Source organism: Aethalodelphis obliquidens, unplaced genomic scaffold, assembly GCF_003676395.1.
Source record: "Aethalodelphis obliquidens isolate GAN/ISIS:26980383/991018 unplaced genomic scaffold, ASM367639v1 scaffold6, whole genome shotgun sequence".
Lineage (NCBI taxonomy): Eukaryota > Metazoa > Chordata > Mammalia > Artiodactyla > Delphinidae > Aethalodelphis > Aethalodelphis obliquidens.
Window position 1 is genome coordinate 494,895 of NW_020837950.1, and position 16,967 is coordinate 511,861.

At 43.2% G+C, this 16,967-nt stretch overlaps 1 protein-coding gene across 1 annotated transcript in view; it reads right to left on the minus strand.

The window, feature by feature from the left end:
• Positions 1-5,285: 5,285 nt before the first annotated feature.
• Positions 5,286-16,967, minus strand: part of CRACD (capping protein inhibiting regulator of actin dynamics) — a 34,932-nt gene continuing 23,250 nt past the window's right edge. Inside the window, exons 7-9 of the mRNA XM_027102872.1 lie at positions 9,383-9,573; positions 8,564-8,726; positions 5,286-6,637 (exon numbers count right to left, since the gene is read on the minus strand). Of these exons, the coding sequence (XP_026958673.1) occupies positions 6,477-6,637; positions 8,564-8,726; positions 9,383-9,573 (515 nt within the window). The 3' untranslated portion in view covers positions 5,286-6,476. The remainder of the gene's footprint in view (positions 6,638-8,563; positions 8,727-9,382; positions 9,574-16,967) is intronic.

Sequence of the window (16,967 nt, forward strand, 5' to 3'; positions counted from 1 at the left end):
ATCCTGCATTTGTATTCTCCTCCCCTCACAATTATTATTTTTGGTATCATATTTTACCTCTGATTGTTTTGTGTAACCCTTAACTGCTTATTTTAGATATAGATGATTTTACTACTCTCTTAACCTCCCTGCTAACTTTGTGCATGGATGATTTCCTACCTTTACTGTATGTTTGCCTTTACCAATGAGTCTTTTCATTTCATAATTTTCATTTATCTAGTTGTGGCCGTTTCTTATTCGTTAAGAGAAGTTCCTTAAATATTTCTTGTAAGTTTGGTGGTGCTGAACTCTTTTAGCTTTTGCTTGTCTGTAAAGATTTTGATCTTTCCATCAAATCTGAATGAGAGCCTTGCTGGGAGTATTCCTGGTTGTGGGTTTTTTCCTTTATCACTTTAAATATGTTGCCCTTCTGGCCTGCAGAGTTTCTGATGAAAAGTCAGCCAATAGCTTTATGGGAGTTCCCTTCTATGTTATTTGTTGTTTTTCTTTGGCTGCTTTTAATATTGTCTCTGTCTTTAATTTTTGACATTTTAATTACAACATGTTTTAGTGTATTCCTCTTTGGGTTAATCTTGTATGGGACTCTCTGTGCTTCCTGGACTTGGATGTCTGTTCCCTTTCCCAGGTTAGGGAAGTTTTCAGTTATTATGTCTCAGATATGTTCTCAGTCACTTTCTGTCACTCTTCTCCTTGTGGGACCCCTATAATGAGAATATTAGTGCACTCAGTGTTGTCCCAGAGGTCTCTAATACTGTCCTCATTTCTTTTCCTTCCTTTTTTCTGTTCAGCATCAATGATTTCCACTACTGTGTCTTCCAGCTCACTGATCTGTTTCTCTGTATCATTTAGTCTACTATTGATCCTTCTAGTGTATTTTTAATTTCAGTTATCATGTTCTTCATCTGTTTGGTTATTCTTTATATTTTCTAGCTCTTTGTTAAAAACTTTTAATTTTCACTCTGTGTATCCATTCTTTTCCCATGTTCTCTGATCATCTTTATAATCACTGCCCTGAGCTCTTTTCTGGGTATTTGCCTATCTCCACTTCATTTAGTTTTTCTTGTGGGGTTTTATCTTGTTCCTTCATTTAGAACATGTTCCTCTGTTGCCTCATTTTGCCTAAGTTGCTGTTTGCATTTTTATGTTTCTGGTAGGTTGGTTATGTTTCCTGACCTTGGAGAAGTGGCCTCCTGTAGGCGACGTCCTATGTGTCCCAGCAGTGCATTCCCCTCTTAATCACCCAAGCTATATGCTCTCGTGGTTTCCTGCTATGAGGGCTGTGTGGGTCCTTCTGTTGTGGTGAGCTAACTGTGTGGGCCGTCTGGTAGGCTTGGTTGGCCCCTGTTCAGGTTGGTTGCTAAGCCCTGCCCTGTGCAGAGGCTGCTGGCCACTGGTTGGCATGACCAGGTCACAAGATGGCTGACTGCAGAACCCCAGGGGCCCCAGGGCTAGTGCTGGCTCACTGGTGGGTAGAGTCAGGGTCTAGAAAACACCAGGGCTGTTGCCTATCCTATGGTGGGTGAAGCAAAGTCCTGGGGTTAGTACTGGTCTACTGGTAGGCAGAGCCAGGTCCTGGAGTCTGGATGCAAGGCCAGTGGTCCCAGATCTGTTGTCAGATCGCTGGGGGGGAAGGGGGAGGGGCTGTTCCTGACACAGTTGGGTATGGGGTTTGCGATGTCCCAGAGCTTATGTTGGCCTGCTAGTGGCCAGGGCCAGGACCCAGGCCCAGAGAGTCCCAGGACATGCTCTGGCCTACTGATGGGCTGGATGGGTCTGCAGCCTGTGGGATTGTGGTTTTCTTGCATCTGGTGTCTGCCCCCTGGTGGCTGAGGCTGGTCCAGAGGCTAGAACTGGCTGCCTGGACAGCACGGCCAGGGCACGGCTGGGTCTTGGGGCTAAAAACCAGAGGGAGGATTTGACAATGGCCCTTGCCAACACCAATGTCCATGTGGTAGAAGGAACTCCCAAGAATGGCTGCCACCAGTGTCTATGTCCCCAGGGTGAGCTGCAGCTGCCTCCTGCCTCTTTAGAAGACTCTCCAAGATCAGCAGGTAGGTCTAACCCAGGCTTCTATCAAATGACTGCTTTTGCCCTGGGTCCTGGATCATGTGAGATTTTGTGTGTGCCCTTTAAGAGTGAAGTCTTTCTTTCCTCCAGCCCTCTGGGACTCCTGAAAGTAAACCTTACTAGCCTTCAAAGCAAAATGCTCTGGAGTCTTGTCTTCCTGGTGCAGGACCCCTGGGCTGGGGAGCCCGATGTGGGGCTCAGACCTCATAGTGCTTTGGGAGAACCTCTGTAATGTAGTTATTCTCCTAGATTTGGGTTTTCCTTCCAGCGGTATGGGACTTGACTATATCACAAATCCTACCCTTCTACCCATCTTGTTGTGTTTCCTTCTTTATGTCTTTAGTTGTAGAAGATCTTTTCTGGACGGTTCTGGTCTTTTTCATCAAAGGTTATTCTGCAAATAGCTGTGATTTTGGTGTGCCCATGAAAGAAGGTGAGCTCAGCATCTTTCTATTCCACTGTCTTGGCCAGTCCCTCCAGAATGAATTTTTAGAAGAATATTGAGTCTCTTGCAGAATTACAAAGAGGGCTAGAGCTATATACAGCCAGAAACAATGAATGCCTGAAATCATATCATTTTGGCCAGAAGTAGCTGCTGTCCTTGAGGCTCTAAATGCTTATTACCTTATGGCTGACCCCACTAACGCTGGACACTGTTTCCTACCACTGCCAGATTTCCTCACAGTCCCCCCATCTTTTGGTCAGTTGCTCCCAAACCACAGTCCCTTCCAATTTGAAGTGAAACATGTTGTTATGCCCACGAGAGAGTATAGGAAGGCACCTAACAGGCATTTCAACTGTGGTAGGAGGTGAGTGCTGCCCTCTACCAAGACCCACAAGGTAGAGATTTCCGCAAACACAGAAAGGGGATTGAGGCCATAGGTGGCCCAAAAGAACATATCTTCTGCTAGGTTTTAGACCCGTGCGGATTCATCTTTAATGTATTAACCACCTGGAGCTCTTGCTAAATGCACATTACAATTGAGAGGGCTGGAAGGAGGGGGGCTTGGCTTAGCCACACTGGAGACTGAGGCAAAAGGAAAAATCAGTGATACTGACCCTGTCTTTATTTAAAATTTTGATATTTGTTCATCATGGAATTTGCGTTAACCTTGATTTTTAAAATATTGCATTAAAATAGCATTCCTCTTGATTACTTGGTTTTTTGGCACCCAAGGCAAGTGCCTTGCTCACGTCACTCACTTTGCCCTTGTCTGGCCTCGTGAGTCAGTAGGTCTGGTCTGCGGCCCTAAGCTGCGTTTCTCACATGCTCTCGGCTTGTGCCCATGCTGTTGTTCCATGGCCCACGCTTTGAGTAAAGAGGTTGTAGGATCATTTTGTCTGCGATGCCAGACCATTCAATTCCAGTTTAGGATTGAGATAAACATTTTATTTGTCCCTACTCATTATTTTTCTCCAAAAACATCTAGTTAAAAGTATAATAAGGTACCATATAAAATGCCTTGAAATTTTTCTTTCTCAACAAAAGCTTTGTATAAATACAAGCTTTCTATAGATGGTCATTGAAATCAGTAAAAACTTCAGCTTGAAATTCCATCAGTGCCGAAGATCTTGTGGGTATTTTTTATTGAAAGATCTTTTTCCTTCAATAATGGACATTTTACATTAAAACTTTATACAACCAAAATCTCAAAATAATAATAAAATCACACTAAGGTATTTTTATTGTTAAGTCTCTACTTCATTTTATTGTTGATAAAAATATTGCAAGACAATTGTAACTCTAATGTTTCTGCTTTAAAATAAGCAATTAAAACTAAACATCACAAGAAGAGACAATGAATACATACTACAATTTGCTAATAACTGGCTAAAATGATAATTTAATAGTAATTAATGTATAAGAAACAATTGCACTTGAAAAATTAAAAAAGTAAAGAAAAAACCTCTAGTTTTGTAATATGTCTTATGAACAGAGGTTAATCATCTATAACCTTGCCAGGAGAAGTGTATGTTTGTTTAAATTAAAAAAAAAAAAAAAGCCTGTGTATTTAACTAGTAATCATTCATTTCTTTTAAGTCTTGAATTTTTTATATGCTTTATAGAATTTCCCCCATAGTTTGTTGATCAGAAAAGACTGCAACACAACTAAAGCAAAATAACACTTCATTGGTATTTAGTGCAAAGTAGGAGTAGTTTTTACATGAAATATTAAACATGTAGCCTTTAGAAGTTGTTGGAAGTAAGTGTTATGACTTACTTCCAGTATACTTTCCTCAGTATTACTCTTAAAAAAGATTTTGATGGAAATTTTTTAACTATTTCTCCTCCTTTGTATGGGATCAGTGGTAGGTAAGCCAGTACAGAGTTGACTTGTCTACTATTCTTTGTTAATGATCTGATTTATGCACCTGTTCTCTGCCATTACTGTGATATTATTCAAAGCTGACAGGATGACAGAAAAAGACAATGCAGAAGAATTAATGTAGCAGTATAATTCCAGGGCTCTAGGTGGAGAGATTCCTATTAAGAAGTGTTATATTAGTGAGGAGATCATTGAAACTAACAAATGTCTACATATTTGATTTAGAAATGAACATCACTGTGGAAAACATGCAGTGGAATATTAATTGCTTCTCATAGCCATAAAAAAAGTTAACGTTCCATTGATTCTTAACAGTCTGAGGGTCCACTATATATAATATTAACTCCAACTTGCAAAAGTACAACTATCCACTTCACCACACATGCCAGCTGCTACCATGAGGCTGAGCCATCGTTTCCAGAAAGAAAATGCCTTGTATATGGTAAATAACTTTGCTGTCATCCTTTCTTTAAGGTACATAATAGTGTAACAGCACACTGTCTATTGAGTAAGCATAGAGGAAAATGATACTAATAAAATACTAATGTGTTTTTGTAGGAGAGGAGAAAAGGATGTAATTCCTTCCCCTGCTGTACTAGGCAAAGGATTTGTACTTAGATTTTGAAGTCAGGATTGAAGAAAAAGGTAATATGCCAACACCACGAAATGTAGGTTAGTACCAGCAATGTGTGGGTTTGCTGTATTTCTGTGTGTCATGTAAAGCAAATTTAGGGAAATAAAAGTGAACATATGTGGCTTTTAAATTGCCAAGTCCTTTTTTTTATCACGTGTATAACAACAAGGCCACTTAAAACTCTGAGATGTTTTTAAAGGTAGCAAGGTGAATGCTCTACATTATAAATGCTATTGAACATTTGACTCTAAATATGAATTACTTGATTATGGTAAAGAAAGAAACTTCCCACAGGAAGTCCTTTAGTACAAAGACTTCAAATCTTGTCTTACTGTTAACTTTCCCTAAAGATTTAAAAGATTTTCAGAGACATGTAATGTCAATAAGACTCTTATACCCTGTAATAAATGGCTGGTTTGGGGGGGTTGTTTTATTATTTTTCCTGTCTCACTTTTGCTGCTTTGGGTGAAATGAGCCTCCCGTTCAGAGTTTTAAAATCTAGATTACACTAGAAGCAGTGTGTCCCACACTTCTCAACCTCTGTGATATACCGGAAGTATCTGAAGAGTTTTTACCAGAATATACACATCTGGCCCCATCCTCACAGGATCTCTGATGATTGAGTAGGTCTGGGAGGGAGCCTGAACTTCTTAAGAACAACTGCACTAGATGGGGATTCTCAGAGACAGAGAATTTGTAGCTTCTTTTTTTTTTTTTTTTTAATCATTTTAAATAAAAATGTTCCCTAGGAGCCAGCTGGGCCAAATGGTTAACGTGTCCTTGAGGAGAGTTGTGGTATAACGGGGCCCGTAGCTCAACAGTGCGGTAGAAGAGTCAATGGACTCGCTGTCTGTGTTACAGTTTCCTGTTGGGGCAAAATCATGAGAAGCAGACATGGGCAAAGAGTTGGGAGCCAGACTTCTACTTGCAATTCCCAGTTACTCACTGCATTCAGGCGAATGGGCACTCTTGTTTATATAAGATCCTTTCACTATTACTATAGAAAAGGGTAGAAATCCCCAAGCACATGGTAAATGGTTTGGAACAAAGAAACAGGAGTACAGAATCGAGAAAACTATTACAAAGATTGGCAAAAGTACATGTTCTGAGTGGTGTGTGGGTGTACGTGTGTGGAAGGGCCATGGAATGGGTGTGGCAGGCGCTCGTGGGAAGTTCTCAGTCTGGAGATTTTGCTTCATGTGGTCCCTAGGACGGAATTTTCTCTTTAGAATTAGGAGGACCTCAAGGCACCAGGACCTAGGGCTGTGCAAATACACTCTTTACAAGGAACACCACCAGTTCAGTTTCTGAACATTATTTTAGAGCCTATAAAACATGCTGCTTTTCCCTAGCTTCGTTTCTGTCTTTACCTCATATAAAAAATAAATTAAAAAAAAGGGCAAGAGAAGAGCCAATAACTGGCAGTAGGAATGGATAAGAGTCACTCTTTACTTAATAATCTGTGGACAGTCGCTCCAGGCCTTGGCTTTCCTTTTGGCCAAAGCCAGCCAGGCTGGTTCTGTTGACACGGGGGCAGCGTCTGGGGTAGAGAATCTCTTTGTGACTTCTTTCACCAGTGGTGCTGGGGGAGCCGAATCAGAGATCTCCACTAGATTGCATTTTGAAGGAAAAGGAGAAAGGAATAAGTCAGAGCCACATTTTGATTTAGCAGAAGTATGAGATTCAGAAAGGAAAACCCAGTGAAACACTGGGTATCTTTGGCGAGAAGAATTAGAGAAAGAAAGCTACGTGATCATAACTGTTACATACAGAATTATGGTGATCACAGTGCAGTCGATTCTAATTTCAGAGAATTTCTAGAAACCTAATTTTCTCTGTGCACAGAAGCTATGCCTGTGTAATAATAAGAGGTAAATTCTGTGATTCTAGGCATACAACCAGTCAATTTCATGAAGAAAAAGCTTAAACCAAGTAGTTTGAAGTTTGAACCTGTTAGCTGGTGAGGTTAAAAGCTACCTCCTCTACCAAGCATGCCCTGGGTCCCTCCTCCCTCTGAGGCCCATGGATCCTGCCAGCTCTTATCACTCAGACTCCTCTGACAATTCCTTTGCATCCTATCACTATTTATCAGACCTTAGAGGCTTTGTGTGGTGAGCGTCCCTTTGTGTGGTGAGGCTTTGTGTGGTAGAGCCAGCTCTGAATTGCATCAACCCTTTGGTGCTTCTAAGAAACCAGGCAGACAGAGGTTGATCTCTTTGACTTTGGAGCTTTCACTATTCTGCAAGAATTCTCTCTTGACACACACCAATATGATGTTTAGAATCCTTAATTCCTGAGTATAAGATCAAACGAAATAATGCCCTTGGAGGTTCTTGAGAAAATGCTCCAAAGTGGTTTTCAAATATAAAGTTTTTTTCTCCTCACCAAATAGTAAATATAGCTTTAAGAGTGAGACCTCTTTACATTTCCAGACCTCAGCTAGCAGGTATCCAAGGCATAAAAAAATCTTGGGTCCAGAAGTTGGGTGTCCTCTGAGGAACAGGGCTGCCTAGTGGGAAATCAGATGCCCTAATAACCCCTGAGAGGAAGTTCTTTCAGACCCTCCATCCTCCAAGTGATACGTAACACAGAAATAGTTACAAACATTATTGGATCATTTTATCTTTTAACAGAATAAAGAGTTTTTTTTTTTTTAACGTGCATGTGTCTCCTGTGTGTCATGAACATATAAACACTGCTGTTGTTAATTAACATCAAGGACTTAGAGCACAACAACTTTGTAAAGTCACACCTGGGTCAGAAATTTGCTGTCTGAAATCACATCAGTGAGAAGGGACCAGGGACCACCCCACTTTTGCCTGGACCATCTGAGCCACTTGGATGACCATGATTCAGAGAAACAATTTCCATTTCCAACTGGAGCACAGCTCCAGGTAGGGGTTTTCCAGTACAGCTTCCTCACATTTACCTTAAGTTTGTGGTGTCAAAGGAAACAGGCTCCTGAGTCCACTTTTCAGCTTAGGCTTGATATCAACTACTTTGCTTTGAGTCACTGCTTCATTTAAATTTTACCTAAAATTCACCTTTCCCCTGAATCCTAATCTTATCTCTTGTTTTGTTTAGAAGGTTCTTATGGTGTGCAGTCTTCCTTGCTGCAGGAAGTTAATAAACCTAATTTTGTTGGACTACAGGCAGTGGAGTTGGAGAGGGCTCATATCACCTTGTTAAAGGTTCAGGAATATAACGAGTCACTTGATATCACATTAGTAGCTTGAAATTAGCCATGGTTGGGAGTATTTACACCACAGCAAATACTACAAATCAGAGGTCTCTCCACTCCCTGAAGAACTGATTGTTAAAAGTTTATCATCACACCACTGATAGTGGGTGAGTTTCTGATGATCTTTATCAGACGAGCTTTATCAGTGTCAGAGTTGATGAATGGGGTTGTGAGACAGCTTGTGCTCTGAAATGCCTAAAATGCTGTGCTAGTTATGACGCTAGAGGAAATAAAACACACCCTAAGACGAAAAACTTTTAAGTACGGTTAAATAGAAATGGACCTGTTCTCTACCTGTCACAGATGTAGGAAGAGTGTTGGCCTTTTTCAGCTGTTCTCGGCGCTCGAGCCTGGACGCTGCTGTCTCTGGCTTCTTCTCTTCTGGCTGAGCGGTGGACTTGTGCAGGGAACCAGCTCTGCTGACACTGCTGCTTCCAGGCTGCGGGCTGACACTGACCTGGATGGACAGAGAAAGTCAGGGGGAGACTGACCATGCAAGGCAAGGCCTTGGAGGCTTCCATTGGCCAGCCCCCCGTTCTCTGGTCCCAGAGGAGGGGCCAGACTGCAAGGGGGAGCAGTGTGTGCTGAACCACCGAGCCGCTCAGTGCACATGTCCCGAAGAGGGGATGCTACCTACTCTCCCAGAAGAGCCCTTCAAATTAACTATACCGTCAGGGCCACAGAGCAAGATTCCTAATTTCCTCTCGACTCACTGCTCAAATAAAATGCTTCTTGTATTTCTCATATAACCTGTGTGAGCAGATTCTGCCAAATCAAGCTAACCGAAGAGCATAAGGAAACCAAATTTCTAACCTAAAATGCCTCCTTGTCCTAACAGTGGTCAGCTTATTTATTGCTCTACTGTCTAAGTATTCTCCAGCACTCTCAGCTAGCCTTGTTTTGTTATTGTCATCTTAAATCCTGTGAACTAAAAGAGCCAAGCTCAGGAACTCCCTGGCGGTCCAGCGGTTAGGACTCGGCCCTTTCACTGCCGGGGCCCAGGTTCAGTCCATGGTTGGGGAACTAAGATCCCGCAAGCTGCGCAGTGCAGCCAAAAGAAGAGCGAGCCAAGCTCAGGAAAACAAAGTTAGAGCTGAAGGCTAAGCTACTTACGTTTTCTTTGGAGAGCTTTTCGGCCTGTTTGGCCTCCCTGGCTTGCTTCCTCTCCTCTCGAGTCGCTTGCTGCTCCCGAAACCCCTTCTGCTTTTGCAGTGCCAACGTTATCCACAGTGGCTGCGCGGTTTCAACTTTCTCCACAAGTTTGGAGCTGTCTAAAGAGTGTCTGCTCTGAAGCGTCGGCTTTTCTGTGGGAAAAATGACTGTGATATTGTGATGTACAGTAAGAAATACATATTTGGTCTTTGTCCCTGTTTCTGGCACAGAACTAAAACCCTTGCGGTTTCCTAAGTGATGAGAGCATAAAGGTGTCTTCTGTTCTGCTAATGAGGTAACTTTTGGAAAGCACCTAAAGATGGAGGTTGGTTGCCAATAGAACCAATCATGTGATTAGAGGGTTAGAACTTTTAGTCCCACCCCCAAGCTCTCGGGGAGGGGCGAAGGGTTGGAGGCTGAGTTCAATCACCCATGGCCAATGATTTAATTGATCACGACTATGTGATGAAGCCTCCATAAAAAGCCAAAAGGACTGGTAAGGAGAGCTTCTGAGTTGGGAACACGTGGAGGTGCTGAGAGAGTGACTAGCTCCAGAAGCATGGAAGCTCTGTGCCCCTTTCCCCATTCATCTCTTCCATCTGGCTGTTCCTGAGTTGTATTCTTTATATATAAACTAGTAAGTAAAGTGGTTCCCTGAGCCCCTCTAGCAAATTAATTGAGCAACATAAATTTGCAATTGGCATCTAATTAGATGGGGGCAGTCTGGTAGGACTGAGCCTGTAACTTGTGCAATCTGATGTTATCTCCAGGTAGAAAGTCAGGACTGAAAGAAGTGAGTTGAATTGACACCAGCTGGTGTCAGAGAATTGTTTGGAGGTGTGGGCATCCAGCCCCCACATCTCCCCAAAAGAGTCAGTAAAAAAATCAGATGTGCATTGAAACTAACTACTCACTTGTCTCAGTCCCTCATCCCCTAAAGCTTGTGACAGTCATCAGGCCAAGAAATAGTCAACTATCCCTTTCTAACACAAACACGGTGCCAATACCTGAGTGACTCCACTGGGTGGGAAAGTAATATATTCAATCAGTGGAAAAAAAACAGGAGCATGTGTCTCCCCTCAAAATGGAAGAAAAAGTAGTCTCAAGTGTCAAAAAACCTCAGGCCTACAGAGGACCCAGGTAGTTATTTGATTCATTGTCCTGCTTTTATTGCTTTTTCACATTTTTTTCAATGGAAACTTCTCCATGTCCCCACCCAAACAAGTGGAATCCCAACGTATGAAAGAGAAAAAGGGGACACTGCAGCCTAGTGGGACCAGGACTCTGAGGAACACAGTGGGAAGCTGCGATTTTGGTCCAATGCCCTCATTTTTGCTTTGAATTTTTATTTATTTACTGGCGCACTGGGTGGCGTGTGGAACTTCCACGACCAGGGATAGAACCCGTGCCCCCTGCAGTGGAAGCGCGGAGTCTTAACCACTGGACCGCCAGGGAAGTCCCCAGTGCCCTCATTTGATAGATGTGAGTACTTGGGTCCATAACCATCAACTGCAGTGACCACGGTCACCCAGCACTTAGTGCACGGGCTGAAGCCTGAGCCTAGGACTTCTGACTTCCAGTCTGTGCTTTTATTGTGGTGGACTGTCTTGCCTACGCAACTGGGGGCAACCAACTTCCCAGGTAGATGGGGTCTAACACTGAGTAGTAACTGGGCTCTGGAATTGAGCAGACCTGGGTTTGACATTATGTGACCTTAGAAAAGCTACTTAACCTCTCCAAGCTTTCATTTTCTAATCCATAAAATGGAGATGAGAATGGCACATGCCTCATCAGGCTGATGTGAAGATTAAAAGAGGTCCTCGGTATGAAAACATTTAGAGTAGTGCTTGGCATGTAGTAACCGCTCTACAAAAGTGAGTGTTCTTGTTATTTATGTCTGTGAGACAATGATCCCCACTCCCCTTCTACTCCCCAAGTAAAAATTATGTGCTTTTAGAGATAACCATTCTGGCATTGGCATTGAATCCTTTACTATCTCCAAGGGAAAGGGCCCATTCTAGTCCTGTTCTTTGAAACCAAACAGAAGTCTACACTTTGATCCAGACCTTACCACACAGGGCTTTCAGTTAAGTGAACTTCATATTGAGGAGAAAGAACCAAAATAAGTTTGAATTGGGAATTCAAGCACAGAAATTCAGGCAGATCCTTAATTTTCTACAGCTCTTAGATCTGTAATGCTGTGCAAAGAATTCATATAATGAGCCTTGCGAATTTTAATATTCCTAACCAAATAAGGATTCAGTTATGATCTAACATAGGAAAGAAAACCGACACATTTCAGAAGTATTTTTTTAAAAAACTAAAACTGAAACTGAAAGGAGTTTTTGATTAGTTAACCAGAAAATCAAAAAATATTTACCACTTCGAGCATTCTACTTACCTGAGAAGCTTTACCTACATTGGAACGAAATGAGTTTCACCTTTTTACTCAAGGGCTGTGTAACACGTGTGCAAAATGGCTAAAAACCAAATCCCCCAGGTCTAAGTGATCTCCATTTAAAGCAGTTATGTAAAAGAGTCTCACCTGAACTTGCTTGGGAAGGTCATTCAAGCAACAGGCCAGTTTCCTGCCAACAACTTTGACTGGGTTTATCACAAGGGTCGAAATACCTTTAAAGCATAATTGCCTAAACTTACAGTTGACGAAAATAATTTGAAAAGGTAAATCTCTAGCCAGGTTTTTATCTTCTTAGATCTGTAGTTTGAATAGTACATCCTGGAGTTATGGACCAGACTCTTTGAAAGGCTGTCACATAATATGTATTAAGGGCCTAACGGGTCTGGATTGTAGTTGGGGATGAATAAACAGAAAACAGGATGTTAAAATGGGACTCATGCCTGAGTTTCAGCCAGGGATGCCCCAAAAGGTCATAGCAAATAATAAATGGCACTTGCTCCCGTGTTCTGAAGTGATGTGCTTGATCACCTACTCAGGACTAGACAACGAGGTGACCAAAACAGCCACCTCAAAGTCCTAGGAAAATCAGAGCTGAGGCAGAAGCAGCCAGAGTAGAGAATTTCTTTGAAATACATTGTTGGAGCATGGTGTGTTCCCACGTCCTCTCCCCAGCAGAGGAAAGAGGGCTAAGCCAAGTGAGAGGATCTCTAATGAGAGCACTCAGATAAACTCCCGGAGTCTGTGGGGCACAGACTTGAGGTTCTGTTTGCACCAGGAAAAGTCCAAAGGCGAGGACGGTGGCTGCCAGGGGCCTGTAGAAGAGGCGTTTGTGCTGGGAAGACATCTGTTACTGAGTGATGCTTGAGGTTCAGGTGCTAGCCATGTGGATGGGGGAGAGAGGGGCAGTCTGGAGGGGAACCAGGGACCCAGGGCTGCCTGCAGGAGGCACCACTGAAGTAGGGGAATTGCAGGAGGAGAAAGAGCCCAGGTGGCACATGAGGGGTCTGAGGAACACACAGAAGAATCAGCACTGAACATCCCCCAAGAGCAGTGAACGTTGCTGCCTCACCTCTCTCCCTTCCTTTGCTCTAGCTATGGAGCCTGTTTCTGGGCCAGGAGGAAGGGCAGAAGTCGACCAGGCCTGCACCCCCACTTTAGGCATTTCAGCCCAAAGCAGGCCAAATTAGGAGGGAGACACTTAGTTTGAAATACTGTTTGGAGTTTGATTATGACACTGGAGGCAGCATATAAATTACTAACATGAGATAGTTGTTACTAAAGGTGCCTAGAGGACTTTTTACTATCAAAAAGTAACTGAAAAGATAGAACTCCAATTCAACAACAACTAAAAATCCCAATTAAAAAACGGGCAAAGGACTTAAATGGACATTTCTCCTAAAAAGACATACAAATGACCAACAGCATATGAAAGGGTGCTCAACATCATTAATCATCAGGGAAATGCAATCAAAACCACAATGAGGTATCACCTCACATCTGTGAGAATGGCACGTGTGTGTGTGTGTGTATGTGTGTGTGTTTATCTCCCAGAAAATAACAAGCGTTGAACAGAATGTGCAGAAATTAGAACGCTTGAGTGATGCTGGTGGGATATAAAATGGTGCAGCCACTATGGAAACAGTAGGGTGGTTCCTCAAAAAATTAAAAATAGAATTACCATATGATCCAGCAATTCCACTTCTGGATATTTATCCAAAAGAACTGAAAACAGGATCTAGAAAAGATATTTGCACATACATATTCATAGCAGTGCTATTCACGATAACCAAGAGGTGGAAGCAACCCAAATGTCCATCATCAGATGAATAAACAAAATGTGGTGTATACATACAATGGGATATTATTCAGCCTTAAATAGGAAGGAAATTCTAATAGATAACTAATGAGAACCTATTGTATAGCACAAGGAACTCTACTCAATGCTCTGTGGTGCCCTAACTGCGAAGGAAACCCAAAAAAGAGGGGATACAGGTACACGTATAGCTGATTCACTTTGCTGTACAGCAGAAACTAACACAACATTCTAAAGCAACTATATGCCAATAAAAATTAATTTAAAAAAAAAGGAAATTCTGACACATGCTACAATATGGACAAACCTTAAAAACATTATGTTTAGTGGAAGAAGCCAGTCACAAAAGGACAAATTCTGCATGATTCCACATATATGAGGTATCTAGAGTAGTCAGATTCATAGAGACAGAAAGTGAAACAGTGGCTGCCAGGGGCTGGGGGAGATGAAAACGGGAGTTGATTAATGGATACAGAGTTGCAGTTTTGCAAGACGAAAAAGTTCTGGAAATTGGTTGTACAACAGTGTGAATGTAGCATTACTGAACTATACACTGAGAAATGGTTAAGATAATAAATTTTACATTATGTATTTTTTACCACAATAAAAGAAACTTGTAAAAGTGACTGAAAGAATTATGGGGGGGAATCGGGAAGACGGCGTAAGAGTAAGAGGCGGAGATCACCTTCCTCCCCACAGATACACCAGAAATACATCTACATGTGGAACAACTCCTACAGAACACCTACTGAACGCTGGCAGAAGACCTCAGACTTCCCAAAAGGCAAGAAACCCCCCACGTACCTGGGTAGGGCAAAAGAAAAAAGAATAAACAGAGACAAAAGGATAGGGACGGGACCTGCACCAATGGGAGGGAGCCGTGATGGAGGAAAAGTTTCCACACACTAGAAGCCCCTTCGCGGGCGGAGACTGCGGGTGGCGGAGGGGGAAGCTTCGGAGCCGCGGAGGAGAGCGCAGCAACAGGGGTGCAGAGGGCAAAGCGGAGAGATTCCCGCACAGAGAATCGGTGCCGACGGGCACTCACCAGCCCGAGAGTCTTGTCTGCTCACCCTCTGGAGCGTGCGGGGCTGGGAGCCGACGCTCGGGCTTTGGTCGGAGCGCAGGGAGAGGACTGGGGTTGGCGGTGTGAACACAGCCTGAAGGGGGCTAGTGCACCACAGCTGGCCGGGAGGGAGTCTGGGGAAAAGTCTGGACCTGTCGAAGAGGCAAGAGACTTTTTCTTCCCTCTTTGTTTCCTGGTGCGCGAGGAGAGGGGGTTAAGAGCGCTGCTTAAAGGAGCTCCAGAGACGGGCGTGAGCCGCGGCTAACAGCGCAGACCACAGAGACGTGCATGAGGTGCTAAGGCTGCTGCTGCCGCCACCAAGAAGCCTGTGTGCGAGCACAGGTCACTATCCACACCTCCCTTCCGGGGAGGCTGTGCAGCCCGTCACTGCCAGGGTCCCGGGATCCAGGGACAACTTTCCTGGGAGAACGCACAGCGCACGTCAGTCTGGTGCAACGTCCCGGCGGCCTCTGCTGCCACAGGCTCGCCCCGGATCCGCACCCCTCCCTCCCCACGGCGTGAGTGAGCCAGAGTCCCTGAAGCAGCTGCTCCTTTAACCCCATCCTGTCTGAGTGAAGAACAGACGCCCTCTGGCGACCTACACGGAGAGGCGGGGCCAAATCCAAAGCTGAGCCCCGGGAGCTGTGCGAACAAAGAAGAGAAAAGGAAATCTCTCCCAGCAGCCTCAAAAGCAGCGGATTAAAGCTCCACAATCAACTCGATGTACCCTGCATCTGTGGAATACATGAATAGACAACGAATCATCCCAAATTGAGGAGGTGGACTTTGAGAGCAAGATTTACTATTTTTTCCCCTTTTCCTCGTTTTGTGAGTGTGTATGTGTATGCTTCTGTGTGAGATTTTGTCTGTATAGCTTTGCTGTCACCATCTGTCCTAGGGTTCTATCCGTCCGTTTTTTTCTTAAAAAAATTTTTTTTTCTTAATTATTTTTTATTTTAATAACTTTTATCTTACTATATTTTATTTTATCCTTTCCTCTTTCTTTCTTTTCTTCCTTTCTTCCCTCCTTCCTTCCGTCCTTCCTTCCTTCCCTCCCTCCCTCCCTTCTTTCCCTTTCTTTCTCTCTCTCTTTCTTTCTTTCTACTTTTTCTCCCTTTTATTCTGAGCTGTGTGGATGAAACGCTCTTGGTGCTGCAGCCAGGAGTCAGTGCTGTGCCTCTGAGGCGGGAGAGCCAACTTCAGGACACTGGTCCACAAGAGACCTCCCAGCTCCACATAATATCAAACAGTGAAAATCTCCCAGAGATCTCCATCTCAACACCAGCACCCAGCTTCACTCAACAACCAGCAAGCTACAGTGCTGAACACCCTATGCCAAACAACTAGCAAGACAGGAACACAACGCCACCCATTAGCAGAGAGGCTGCCTAAAATCATAAGTCCACAGACACCCCAAAACACACCACCAGACGTGGACCTGCCCACCAGAAAGACAAGATCCAGCCTCATCCACCAGAAAATGGGCACTAGTCCCCTCCACCAGGAAGCCTACACAACCCACTGAACCAACCTTAGCCACTGGGGACAGACACCAAAAACAACGGGAACTACAAACCTGCAGCCTGCAAAAAGGAGACCCCAAACACAGTAAGATAAGCAAAATGAGAAGACAGAAAAACACACAGCAGATGAAGGAGCAAGATAAAAACCCACCAGACCAAACAAATGAAGAGGAAATAGGCAGTCTACTTGAAAAAGAATTCAGAATAATGAGAGTAAAGATGATCCAAAATCTTGGAAATAGAATAGAGAAAATGCAAGAAACATTTAACAAGGACCTAGAAGAACTAAAGAGGAAACAAGCAACGATGAACAACACAATAAATGAAATTAAAAATACTCTAGATGGGATCAATAGCAGAATAACTGAGGCAGAAGAACGGATAAGTGACCTGGAAAATAAAATAGTGGAAATAACTACTGCAGAGCAGAATAAAGAAAAAAGAATGAAAAGAACTGAGGACAGTCTCAGAGACCTCTGGGACAACATTAATTGCACCAACATTCGAATTATAGGGGTTCCAGAAGAAGAATAGAAAAAGAAAGGTACTGAGAAAATATTTGAAGAGATTATAGTTGAAAACTTCCCTAATATGGGAAAGGAAATAGTTAATCAAGTCCAGGAAGCACAGAGAGTCCCATACAGGATAAATCCAAGGAGAAACACGCCAAGACACATATTAATCAAACTGTCAAAAATTAAATACAAAGGAAACATATTAAAAGCAGC